This window comes from Polypterus senegalus, chromosome 1 (genome assembly GCF_016835505.1).
Source record: "Polypterus senegalus isolate Bchr_013 chromosome 1, ASM1683550v1, whole genome shotgun sequence".
NCBI lineage: Eukaryota > Metazoa > Chordata > Cladistia > Polypteriformes > Polypteridae > Polypterus > Polypterus senegalus.
Window position 1 is genome coordinate 104307070 of NC_053154.1, and position 13931 is coordinate 104321000.

At 39.1% G+C, this 13931-nt stretch overlaps 2 protein-coding genes across 8 annotated transcripts in view; one reads left to right on the plus strand and one right to left on the minus strand.

The window, feature by feature from the left end:
* tkfc (triokinase/FMN cyclase) overlaps window positions 1-4656 on the plus strand; it is a 56075-nt gene extending 51419 nt beyond the window's left edge. For all 4 annotated transcript variants that reach the window (XM_039755167.1, XM_039755177.1, XM_039755145.1 and 1 more), the window contains one exon: window positions 4363-4656. In XM_039755167.1, coding sequence (XP_039611101.1) covers window positions 4363-4521 — 159 coding nt within the window. In that variant the 3' untranslated portion in view covers window positions 4522-4656. The remainder of the gene's footprint in view (window positions 1-4362) is intronic.
* A 635-nt stretch (window positions 4657-5291) lies between these two features.
* Window positions 5292-13931, minus strand: part of LOC120530712 (cytochrome b ascorbate-dependent protein 3-like) — a 56172-nt gene continuing 47532 nt past the window's right edge. For all 4 annotated transcript variants that reach the window (XM_039755221.1, XM_039755192.1, XM_039755203.1 and 1 more), the window contains exons 2-6: window positions 12766-12961; window positions 12424-12632; window positions 11090-11244; window positions 6826-6985; window positions 5292-6237 (exon numbers count right to left, since the gene is read on the minus strand). In XM_039755221.1, the coding sequence (XP_039611155.1) occupies window positions 6214-6237; window positions 6826-6985; window positions 11090-11244; window positions 12424-12632; window positions 12766-12952 (735 nt within the window). In that variant the 5' untranslated portion in view covers window positions 12953-12961 and the 3' untranslated portion in view covers window positions 5292-6213. The remainder of the gene's footprint in view (window positions 6238-6825; window positions 6986-11089; window positions 11245-12423; window positions 12633-12765; window positions 12962-13931) is intronic.

Genomic DNA, 13931 nt, shown 5'->3' on the forward strand with positions numbered 1-13931 from the left:
TAAATTGAAAAATTGTGAGTAGATGAAGGCATTGGATAAACCTCTGGAAAAATTCTTGAACAGGAAATAATTTCTCTCTTATTTAATAAAACACTAAGGTCTGACTGTGTGTCCAGTCACTCAGGGCAATTTGATTGGTTAGTTTTGCTTTGGTGATCTGATTGAGAAAGGAAATATGAGAAGGAGGTACGCTGAGAGTCGCTGTCAAAGACAAAGTATAAAACTAGACAAGAGGTGAGAAATTAATGATGGAGTCCAAGTAGCAGGCCTTTATATATATATATATATATATATATATATAATTTGATACTATCCGTATGTATGGTGTTCGCAGTAATACCTCGAGCAGCCACAAGAGTAGCGGCCATGGGAAGGATGCGTAGGAAACAAAGTCACATGACTGACGCAGAACGTAAACTTGCTAATGCGACCACACGTACACAACGAGCACAACAAACGGATGAGCCGCCTTCGGCTACAAATGCTACTAACGCTGACAGACATCGTGCAGATCAAACACAAAGGACAGATGAAGAACATGCGCTACAGAATGCTACTAACGCTGACAGACATCATGTCAGCCGTGCACAAAGGACAGATGAAGCTCGAGCAGCCGCAAATGCAACACGGGTTGAAAAAAATCGAGCAGCCTGTGCCCTGCGGTGGCTGAAAAGGTCCATTTTAACCACAAATCAGTGCCATGATAACAAAATCATTTCAAGGACTTAACAAAACAATTCTTTGCAGAGAAAGTATGGATTTCACAAACGTTGAATTTGTACCCTGATTCGATTGGGCTCCCAGTTGCTAGTATAATATATATATATATATATATATATATATATATATATATATATATATATATATATATATATATACAGGCCAAAAGTTTGGACATACCTCCTCATTCAATGTGTTTTCTTTATTTTCATGACTGAAGGCATCAAAACTATGAATGAACACATGTGGAGTTGTGTACTTAACAAAAAAAGGTGAAATAACTGAAAACATGTTTTATTTTCTAGTTTCTTCAAAATACCCACCCTTTGCTCTGATTACTGCTTTGCACACTCTTGGCATTCTCTCGATGAGCTTCAACAGGAAGACACCTGAAATGGTTTTCACTTCACAGGTGTGCCTTATCAGAGTTATTTAGTGGAATTTCTTGCTTTATCAATGGGGTTGGGACCAGCAGTTGTGTTGTGCAGAAGTCAGGTTAGTTGGACGATCATTTATTTTTCAACAGGACAATGACCCCAAACACACCTCCAGGCAGTGTGAGGGCTATTTGACCAAGAAGAAAAGTGATGGAGTGCTGTAAATGGTCATGAAAATAAAGAAAACACACTGAATGAGGTCTTGTGTCCAAACTTTTGGCCTGTACTGTGTGTATATGTATATATATATATATATTAGTGTGCAAATGTATTTATATATGTATCTCTCTCTCTCTCTATATATATATATATATATATATATGCTGCTCAAAAGAATTAAAGGAACACTTTTTAATCAGAGTATAGCATAAAGTCAATGAAACTTGTGGGATGTTAATCTGGTCAGTTAAATAGCAGAGGGGGTTGTTAATCAGTTTCAGCTGCTGTGGTGTTAATGAAATTAACAACAGATGCACTAGAGGGGCAACAATGAGATGACCCCAAAACAGGAATGATTTAACAGGTGGAGGCCACTGACATTTTTCCCTCCTCATCTTTTCTGACTGTTTCTTCACTAGTTTTGCATTTGGCTACAGTCAGTCACTACTGGTAGCATGAGGCGATACCTGGACCCTACATAGGTTGCACAGGTAGTCCAACTTCTCCAGGATGGCACATCAATACGTGTCATTGCCAGAAGGTTTGCTGTGTCTCCCAGCACAGTCTCAAGGGCATGGAGGAGATTCTAGGAGACAAGCAGTTACTCTAGGAGAGCTGGAGAGAGCCATAGAAGGTCCATAACCCATCAGCAGGACCAGTATCTGCTCCTTTGGGCAAGGAGGAACAGGATGAGCACTGCCAGAGCCCTACAAAATGACCTCCAGCAGGCCACTGGTGTGAATGTCTCTGACCAAACAATCAGAAACAGACTTCATGAGGGTTGCCTGAGGGCCCAAATGTCCTCTACTGCGCCCTGTGCTCACTGCACAGCACCGGGGAGCTCAATTGGCATTTGCCATAGAATACCAGAATTGGCAGGTCCACCACTGGCGTCCTGTGCTTTTCACAGAGGAGAGCAGGTTCACCCTGAGTATATGTGAAAGACGTGAAAGGGTCAGGAGAAGCCGTGGAGAATGTTATGCTGCCTGTAACATCGTTTAGCATGACTGGTTTGGTGGTGGGTCAGTGATGATCTTGGAGGCATATCCATGGAGCGACTCACAGACCTCTACAGGCTAGACAACGGCATCTTGACTGCCATTAGGTATCAGGATGAAATCCTTGGACCCATTGTCAGACCCTACGCTGGTGCAGTAGGTCCTGGTTTCCTCCTAATGCACGACAATGCCCGGCCTCATGTGGCAAGAGTATGCAGGCAGTACCTGGAGGATGAAGGAATTGAAACAATTGAATGGCCTTCACGATCCCCTGACTTAAACCCAATAGAATCTGTGGGACATTATGTTTCGCCATTAGGCGCCGCCAGGTTGCTCCTCAGACTGTACAACAGCTCAGGGATGCCCTCATACAGATCTGGGAGGAAATGCCACAAGACACCATCCGTTGTCTCATTAGGAGCATGCCCGACGTTGTCAAGCATGCATACAAGCTCGTGGGGCCACACAAGATACTGAAAAGCATTTTGAGTAGCAGAAATTAAGTTTTGAAAAATGGACTAGCCTGCCACATCTTCATTTCACTCTGATTTTAGGGTGTCTACACAATTGAGCTCTCTGTAGGCAGAAAATCTTTATTTCCATTAAAAGACTTGGCATCCTTTTGTTCCTAAGACATTGCCCTGTCGTTATTTGTATAGATATCCAACTTCATATTAAGATCTGATGTATCTAATGTGTTTCTTTAAAGTGTTCCTTTAATTTTTGTGAGCAGTGTATATATAATATATATAATAATATTTATATTATTTATTTGCAGTTTTCTAATTAATATTTTTTCATAGTAAAAATGTATATAGTCAACTAATGTGAGTGCATGTGTCATGTGATGTGTTAATTTTTTTTTTTATTTTATCTTTTCAGGCATTGTGATACATATTAGCTTATAAGGCAGATGAATAATAAGATTATTATGTGGAGTATCATTGTTGTTGTTGTTTTCTTCTTCATATATGTATTGACTCCACTCACGTGGACAGATCTGTCATATAGTACCTTATCTATCTGGGCGAGAAGATTTTGGTTTTCAAAGTGGAGTACTGGGAAAGGATGGTGATTAAGCGACACCTGCCTTCGTATCGGTTGGCTATTAAGTTCACTAATCAAAAAATGTAATCAATTTATATATCTTAATGGGGTTACTAAAAAGCTGAATATAAACTTAACAATTGCAGGGTTGCTGTTTCTCTTCCGTAAAACAAAAAATAACACATTTTATTTTAGGTACTGCAAAAAAAAAAAAAAAACTAACCAAGACCTTAACAGACAGTTCTCTGGGTCTTCAGTTACAAAGCCCCCAGTAACGCGTTTATTCATCTGTGCAGTGTCCCCTACTAATAAAACTGAGCTGGTTTAGCCAAGACACATTTTTCTTGATATTCCATATTTAGTACAAGACCTGTAACTTCTTCATATTAACAAGTTATTTTACCGTCATGTCAATATGCCATATGATTTGTTTTCACCTCCTTTGTACAGATTGCAATAAAAGTGGAATAAGTTCTGACAGGATTTCTCTTGGATGTATTTTTTTAATTACACAAAACCTGCCACTTTGGAAGGGGTGTGTAGACATTTTATATGCACTGTGTAACTGAGGATGATATATCTAGTTTGACGCACACACACACACAGAGCAAACAAGGGCTGCTCACTGAAAGGACTGAAATAAGTGAAAACCCTACTGGGAGAATAGAGTAGAGAGGGCTTAGTAGGCTTCTGTAACTGGAGAAGATCCTTCATCATGACCCGAACACTCCTTCATTTCTGGTCAGCTAAATGTGACATTTCTCTCCTGCACAGTAGTACTTTTCTAAGTACTCCATGATTAGCTTGTGCTTTGCATTCTGTTAGGTCACTGCCAGGTTAAGCGAGTGTCTGTCTTACAGTCACATCATGACACAACTAAGTGTGACTTTGTGGTTTTCACCACTGCGCCACACTTGCTGCTTCCTTTAACTGACAGATTTGTAGAATTTGACTGAAAAAAAAACAAGACTGTGAGTAACTGGGTTTTCTCTCTTTCACAGCAAGCTGAATTGGGGGCACAGTCCACCCGTGAGCTCACAGCCCAGGCGGGCAGAGCCAGTTATATAGACGCTACAAGGGTTAGCCAGCCAGACCCCGGGGCTGTTGCAATTGCGGCCATTTTCAAAGCCATCCTGTGTGCACTGAGGAGTAGACCATAGGGGCAGCCTGAACTCCGAAGAATCCAACTCCAACCAACCAAACAACCATCCATCCCTTTGCAATCCAGGAAGATGTGTTTTGTTTCGAGTGTATGTAGTACTGCATAAACAATAAAACCAACATTGTTGCTCTCATTGGACTTGAGTTTTATTTCTTACTAGCCGACGCCCGCTGTAGCATACGGTGGTGTAAGAATGGGAACGGAAAACGGTGAGAAAGGAATTCAGAAATCAAGAAGAAAGAAATACTTCTTAAAAGACACAATTCTGAATAGGTGTTTTGCTGGAGACAACAGATAATGAATCGAAAGATCTAACCCTAGAAAAAGCCACGTACAACAATAGTTTTGTTGCATACATCATGGACTTCCTGGAAAAGTGGACGGTAACTCCACACATTCACCTCCTCATTCTCTTTACAGTCCTTTCACTTTACTTCTTACTTGCCTTCACATCACACTCCCCCAACACTTGTCACACAGCTTGCTGAAACGTTTCCTTTAAATATCTTAACTCTTTGTAGAATGGCTGTACACATCTCCCTATCACCACCAGTGCTGAACCTTTATCATCATCCCCAATCTATGTGTCAGCTTGCCTAAGTAATAAAACTCTGTTGTTTGCCTCTAAACATATTATTATTGAGACAACATTGGTTCCCTTCTCACACACGTCTTTCAAAGGTCTACTTGTTCCACTTCTACATGTTTTATAAATCCATTTTCAGCACACCCTGCAGTGAAGGTGGTTTATTCACACAACCCTGTAAGTGAATGACTGTTTAAAAAACAAAACATCAAATTTTAATCAAGAAAATCATTTACAGTTCTCCTTAAAAATAAACAGCTCTAACATTTTTTGCACCAGAACCCTTATACAGTGTGGTAATTTGTGCAGGATAATAACAAGAATATGCATATGGATCTTAGCAAGAGGTGGCAGAAGAAGCATCTAGACTGAACACATGGGGTGATGCCTCACAAAGTGTTTTAATTGTGTCTCTCTAAGGGTTATCATCCATCCATCCAAACGTGAATAGTGTTGCAGGGAAGCTGGAGCCTATCCCTGCAAGCACCGGATGCATGGCAGGGACAAAGGAACTGGATGCCTCAAATGGCTGAAAGGTGAAGTTGTGACTTGTTTACTTTTCACGTTACTAAAGCAAGTAAAATATTTTTAACATACAGTATGTTTCTTCAAATGTACAAAACTGTGAGGTGGGTACCTAATCTCAGGGGTCCCCCAGATAGTCTTCATCGCAGGGTAATATTGACAAAAGTCCCTTAAGATTTTGCAGAACAGTAGTGACAAGGATCAAAGGAATGAGGCTGGAACGGCGTTCATTACAGCTGCTGTGTTCAGCCTCCTACAGTACACACAAGAGAGGTGTTTGCTGCAGAATCAATGCAGTAATACAGCAAGTGAACCTGTCCAGAATGCTTCACTGCATAACCCCATTAAGGTCTAGAGGGTGTTTGGTAAAGAATGGGCTACGGACCAGCTAAAAGGCCACTCCAATATAAAGCAAAGTGAACTGACAGCCATAAGAAGGTTTTCTTCATTCCATATGGTGGCTGGGAAAGCAGAGCAGTCAACTTTAGCTTTTAGCTGTTTAAATGTTAAGGCAAGGTGAGGTGACTGCCAAATCTGCATGACACCTAATAACACCACACTGTTCTCTTCAGTCGAAGCTCATCGGCGTCCATTAAGTAGAGGCTGTGGGAATTGAAGAAACCCGGTCAGTTAACTGTTGATAACAATGGACATAAAACAAGCACTGAATCAGTGATGACAGGGCTTCACAAGTACAGAACTGCTCCAGGGACTATAGCAGGAGATCTTTTATGCATGTAAAATAAATCCTGAGCTGAAATTAAATATTTCAAATGAGAGATTCAAAAAGTCAGTCTGAAATAGATAAGAGATGCTGCTTAAGAACTCCATTTCACTTTTGGACAGTATTAAAATGAACATAAATGATTTATCTGCCAATATTGTAATGATACTCCTTTTACAGCATATAGTGCCTTCCATGACAGATACCCTGTTAAAAATTCTTTTACACACTAACTACTACACAAAGTGCCAGTGTGTGCATTTCTTCATTAGACGTACATCCATATTAAGAGGCCTGTTCACCCAAGGCACTTCAAGCACTGGAGCTAACCACTGAATGACACTGCCCGAGTTTCAATAATAATCATTGTATACATAAGAAGCTGTAGCTCCATCTGAACAATGACATATAACTGCATGATCAAGAGTGGCAAAAACAAAATGTCCTGGTCAACACCCAAATCCTACCTCTGTTACTTCAGATGGATGGCCATCAGGCCGCTGCCATGAATGGTTGAAGAGTATCCGTAGCACGATGATCCCAAAGATAAAAATCAAGACTCCCAGAGCGTTTCCAAAGCGGGCCTCTGCTGGTTGTTTAGCGTACTGCTCAGTAGAATTACCATTTCTGCAGAAAAGAAGTCACAAGGATAGCACACTGGAAAAACTGCAATGAGAACAGGCCACTGAGCCCAACAAGCTTGTCCACCCTATTCTCCTAATTTCTACCACACTATTTTTATTTTATTACACGTCTCTGTTTTTTTGTGTGAAGAAATTTAACATTTATGCAAAATCTGCCCTTAACAAGTTCCCAACTGTGTTTTTAAAGTAAAAACTGGAATCACTGGGAACATTTTAGTCATGTCACCTCAATCTCGGTTTGCTTTACCTGAAAAGGTTCAACACCTTCAGTCTCTAATCACAGCTCATACGTATTGTCCCAAAATCAGACTAGTCGATCTTCTCTGGACTGTCTGTAGTACTGCCAGAGTATACTGTGACTCGAAAGCCCATAATGAGACACTGGAATGGAAACTGTGGCCAAGTGTTGCTCCAGGATCTGAGGTTCAGCTATGAGAATTCCATACTGGTCATGAAACTGGGAAATAATTCTTTGCCCTAAAATCAGTAACTGACGGTTAATGAGAGTTTACCAGTCCTGCATATATGCACTTTTTGGAGAACACTTAGGACCACGTAGCCCATGACATTTTGAGGTACAGAAGTATGAATGTGGTGGGGTTGCTGCAGCATAACTTTCAGTCCCTCAGTTTGTGGAGTTTTGTTTTCCCAATTAGCATCGAGTTGACTTTTTTTAAAATGGGTGAGGGACTTCATCATGTGCGTATCTTGTATTCTTTCCCTTCACAGTTTTTCTTTTGGCTACATCTCTGACCTTTTGAAGCATATTATGCTCTTGGTTTTATCAGACTACAACCTCCAGTACACGTGGCTGTGATTTGCCGTCAAGTGTAATGCAGATCATGGTACTTTGTAGGAAAGGAGTGATTTGCTTTTTCATAGTGATTGGGAAATGGATGTATCTCAGGGTTTTGGTCACAAGGAAAGTTAGAGGTGATTGTGAGACTAACCTATAAATCAGTAAAGTGACAAGTGGATGAAGTATGAAGGCACGGCTCACCTTCAACGAATTAATAAGGAGCTCAGCAATACAGGAAGACCAACGGAGGAGAAGCCAGTTGAGACAGTTCGGCCATGTAATTAGGACGACTTTAACTCCCATGTTGAATTTCAAATCAGCTAAAACTGTATTTTTTATATTTGGTGGTTTTCGACGTTTTGTACACCACGTAAAACCAAAAAAAAAAAAAACTGTCAAAGATTCATCAGTTTACACCAAAAAGGAAAACTATTACTTATCAAATTAAACTTTTTTAAAGTGCTCATACTATTTAATTGCAAGTTTAAATTTGCATACTGAAGGAAATGAAGAAGGGCAACATATTCTGGGATGAGAAAACTACAATTACAGTTTATAAGCTTTTTCCGAAAGACCTAGATCTAGATAAGTGGCCCTTTGCCTGCTAGTGGCCACTAATTTTGTCCCATAACTGCAGATTCAGAGGCTCACTGGCTCAGGTAGTAGTGGTAACTGTAAGAGATGGTCAAAATATTGACTGAAAGATGACTATTGTTAATGTTCACTATTGGAAATTGTTTTCCTGTTGTTTATGTTGTTGTGTTTTGTTTTGCTGTTATTACCATTTGTTTATTGTTGTTTCAGCAATGAAGGTTGAGTCGTTATTCTAACCACAGCTACATTTTCCTTAACAGGGCCGATGATTAGATAATGGCTTCTACATGTAAGATAAATTACTGGCTCACTTGCTGTAAATTAAATTAACCAGTGAAGATTAACATTCTCTCCATCTGTAATGCCCCATAGAACAACTGAGGAAAAAAGCTTCAAAATAAAGAAAAATAACAATCCTCAGAACTTGAGACAGTCCATTGTCCAGTCAAGGAAACTCTTTTATGAATACTAAACAACTGTGTTTGGCATGAATCAAAAACCACACAACATCTCCACTATTAACAATTATGGTAGTAGCATTATGTTACAGTGATGACGATTGCCACTGGGTACTCATCACGCTGCTCATACCATTCACTTAGATTGTCTAAAATAGTATCAACTTGAGATTTGAATGTCTTATAAGTCTTACTGTCCACCATACTGTCAGTTTATTCCATGTGTTTTTGGTTGTTTGCATGAAGAAAAACTTTCTAAACTTTGTACAAAATCTTTTGTAAAACAAATGACAAGTTTAACCATGTCCCTGTGCTCCTGTTGCAGAATTTATTTTAAAGTAAAAACTGAAACCTATTATACTAATTCCCTTCATAATTTTAAACTCTTCAATCGTGTCTCCTCTTAATCTCCATTTGCTAAACTTACAAGGTAAAGTTCCTTCAATCTGTCCTAATAGCTTACACCTCTTAGCTTCAGAATCAGCCTAGTCACTCGGCTCTGGCCGGTCTCTTGTGCTGTTAAATCTAATGTGTTAGTGGGTGATGCCTATTTTCCCATAATGTAATTTGGTCATTTTAATTTTTATAGTTTTTTTTTTTTTTTTGCATTTTGCACTCAAAAAGCATTGTATTTTATTTTTCCATTCTTTCATTCTCACCGACAGCAAGTTGAAAAACATACAAACAAAACTACATCTGCACAATTCAGTTTTTAAACCTATTAAATTATTCTTTTCACTAAATATAATCTTCCCTAGACACATTTTCTACTTGTCCATCATCAAAGGGGCGGCTTGTATACATGTTCTTTATGTTTTTCAACAGAAAGCATTAACAGCCATTAAGCCATAGGTGAATATAGGAGAAGATGGGCATTGTCAAATTTTTAGGCTTTCATGGCACACCAGGCCTGTTAAGAAAACAGATTTCATACAGTAGGGTTGCAGGTATCCATCTGCACAAAACTCCCACTTGCATTCTAAACTAAGCAATGCAACTCCAGCTTGTTCCAGGATCATCCTGGACTTCATCTGATAACAAAGGTATAAATCAGGAGTTACACTGATATCTCTCCAGAGGCCCTCTGCACACCTCTTGAGCCAGCAGGTGCAAAATGGACTCAAATAAGGGCAAAGACCTATAATTTAAGGGAGGGCATCTAGGATGGACAGACCAAAACACCGATTTTATAACTAAAAGTGACTTTAATCCAATCAGGAGAAGGTTCATCCTTACATTAAAACTCTGCATCATCCTGAAGAAGCTCTCTCTCTCTCTCTGGAATAGCTGCTGGACACTTACTGAGCTCCATGGGGATTCTCTCGGAGGTTCTCTCAGGGAGGGAGAACTCTCCAAAATGGCTGAAAACACCTGAATCTTGGCCTGTGAAGCTAAAAGGTATGAGACGCTCCCTTGGAGAGTCAAAATTGATGACCTGTTATCTTTGTGAACCAGAAGTTGAGACCCAGCCTGTAAAGCCAAAGCTGTGTTCCAGTAGTCTGAGGAGGCACAGAATCCATGACTTCAAGAAAGGAACTTCAACATCTAAACCTGTGAGCTAGAATGAGGAATGCCTTCTCCTTACGAAGTTCAAAAAAGACAGCAGAAGGCAGGCTGAGGAAGTAGCGGCACAGCACAGCACTGACAAGGCTCATGCAGCAAAAAGAAAGAGTGCACTCCAATATATGAAGAATCCTCCACTTCAACCTGGAGCAACAATAAAGCAACAACTCTGCACAACATCAGGCATCATCCATAAAGACTTGGTATTGTAAATTTATTTATCTGTGCCAAGATAAAAGTACAACTCTAAATACCAGTAAACAGCCAGCCTATTTGTTATATGTTTGTCTGACTAGTCGGTCTGCATCCAATCTTATATGTCAAGATATATATGCAGTTATCATATTTCTATAATCCTTGTGTTTAATCAATAAATTTTACTATTCTGGTCCCCTAAATGAGTGTGCCTCAGTTACCTCGAAAAGTCTAAAGATTGGAGAGACCCGCCTTCTGCAACAGACAAAGTAAAGGTGACTAAAGTAGGAGCTTTGCCGAATTATTGGACTATTTACCGGTATTGCCGAAGGCAAAACTGATATTTAATTAACCAAGTTTCATTTTTTTTTTTCTTCTTCAAATTCCACATTATTATGGTGTCCTCCTGGGTGGCTGTGTCATTTGTTATTAATCAATCAAAAATCCTACATGAGTTTTGTCAAGATCAGTTACTTACAGGACAAAAAAGAGCTTCTCATTGATGCCAGAGATGGATGAAATAAGCGACATAACAAAAACACTGGTACCCAGCCACACATGCAGTGGTTTAGCCAACTGTCGAAGTTCCAGCGGAGTCCAGGGAAACAAGAATGTTGCTAATCCCAGAAGCCACTATGGAGAACAAGGAGAAAAGCAACAGTCTTTCTTGAAGTTTTATCTATGGAGAATATATATGCAGAGAGCAAATAAATTGTCAAGTTAATCTGTAGCTGTAAAGGCATATCTGAGATCTTAATAATTTATCATCTTTTGTTTGACCTACTTAACTAAAACATGCAGCTCATGCATAAGAGGCTCTGAAAACCTAAGTATTGCCTATGTACTTCTAAAGCTAACATACAGTAGAATTTATATTGCAAACTATTAAAAGAAGAAACAATCAAACACAATATCAATATGCTACCAAACTAGATCTAATCCCCATCTCCCTGTATTTAAAACAAGAAGTAAGAATCAAATTGCCACAACAATAATGAAGGTTAACAATTATTTGTCAGCAAATAAGAAGCTAGCACCAACATGTTCAGTAATTAAAATAAGGCTGAAGGCCCATTATTTTAGTTTGGCCAATTACCATTAGAGCTGCTAATGTTTGTCTCTATATCGGCACAGGGTGGTTGTGTATACATTGGCTGTTACTAAACTATGTCTTTGGTACACCATTCACTATTACTAGCCATAATCCAAAACAGATTATTGAAATGGCAACTACTAGATGGCAAAACCTTTAATTGACATTGCTATAACACTGTGGCAAAATGGCAGTGGTTAATGCTTACAACTTCAGAGAATAGGGTCCAACCTCAAGCCTGGTCATTTTCTTTGTTAATGTTGAACATTTTCCCAGGGCTTATATGGGTCTTCTTGACATATTTTACTTTCCTCCTACATGCTAAATGTGTTAAAAAAAATGTTTAACTTGTTTATTCAGTGCTGGGTCACGGAGACTGGAGCCTATCCTGGCAGCAATGAGCACAAAACTGCCAACCAAACCTAGGTAGGGTTCTAGCCCATAGTATAGTTCACTTACACATACCAGGACAATTCAGACTCATTAATTAACCAAACACAGAAGTCTTTTGTTGTGTAATGTAATCTATTGCTGACATTGGAAAAACATGCAAACTGCAGGCAATGACCTGGCTGATATTTAAAACTAATCTCCTGGAACAGTTTGCCAGCAACACTAAACTATGGGCCTCTGTACCTTCCTTGCTGATTTTATTGCTAAAAAATAAACCATAAAAAGCTTTTCTGCTTTCAAGTTACAGCTTTAAAAATCATATTTACCTGTCCTGCAAACAGGGACACGGTGCAGATCCCCACCCAGCTATGCAGAGAGTAGACATTAGGAACACCTTTTGCATTGTGGTTATCAAACACAGCAACAAGTCCTATCACAGCAAATATAAATGCTAGAAAGGTCAGCCCAGCATGAAGAAGCTTCCACGGAAGTTTGGAGCCTTCCCAGGTTATAGGAATTCGATAAAGCATTACAGCTGAAAAGAAAAAGTACAAACTTAAGACGAAATAAGTAACTATAAAGACATAATTATTGTGAAAATTAGGCAAAACCACAAATAATACGAGCAAAAGTTTTCACAGCCCACTTTACTCATTCCATGGACTTACCATTCCCATAAAGCACAATCAGTCCAATCACCATGAGAACTGGATGCCAGTTAAACTGCAAAGCTGAACCATCCCAGGCAAAGCCCCCACGCCATGTAGCATTCCAATAGATGACAAAAATCATACAAAGGACACTCAGAAGGATAGCCAGGAAGTAGGTGATATAGAACTGTACTGTAGTCCTCATTATGGATGCCTGAAGAACAAGATTCAGGTCAATGAGGCAAGACTGACAACACACACACACACACACACACACACACACACATACATACATATATATATATATACATATATATATATATATATACATATATATATATATACACACAAAGAGATAAATGGTCTGTATAGATGGAAAAAAATAAAAATGGAGTAAGAATATGTAAGCATTGTTGCATAACAGATTTTTGTTTGTTGGGTTTGGACTACAGAAAGATGATATCCATCCATCCATCCATTTACTAACCCGTTGAATCCGAATACAGGGTCACGGGGGTCTGCTGGAGCCAATCCCAGCCAACACAGGGCACAAGGCAGGAACCAATCCTGGGCAGGGTGCCAACCCACTAAAGATGATATTATTCACCCAATTCATTTTACCTCCTGAGTGCATTATTTAAAGCAGCTGTAATTACCAAGGCTCTTCTGATTTGGTTGTTTGATAAAGTAATTGATAGGAAATGATGACCATGAATTGGAATAAGCAAGTTCAGAAGATGGATGGATTATACCAGGTATTTGCAATCCTAGTTCTAAGGGATTCCTGTGGCTACAGGTTTTTGTTATAGTTGGTTTTACAATCAGTGAGTTTTTACTATCAGTGATTTGATGTCTAATTGATCTCATTGTTTAAGTAACGGGTCTATTATTTCCTTCTTTTATTCTTAAAATTAGAAAAGAGCAGCAGTAAGAGATTAACATTCATACGAAATTAAGAAGCAAAAATCACATTGCGGGCAAAATAATTCACTGATTATGAAACTGGTTCTAGCAAAATAGCTGTGGCTACAGGGGTCCCCTAGGGCTAAGATTAGTAACCATAAGATTATAGTATTTTAGACTTGTGATTTCATTTGACAGATGAACACAGCAAATTTTATTTCACTACACATTTTCACACAATATATTAAATAGGAACAGAGGGTCATAGATTTCTTCAGAAG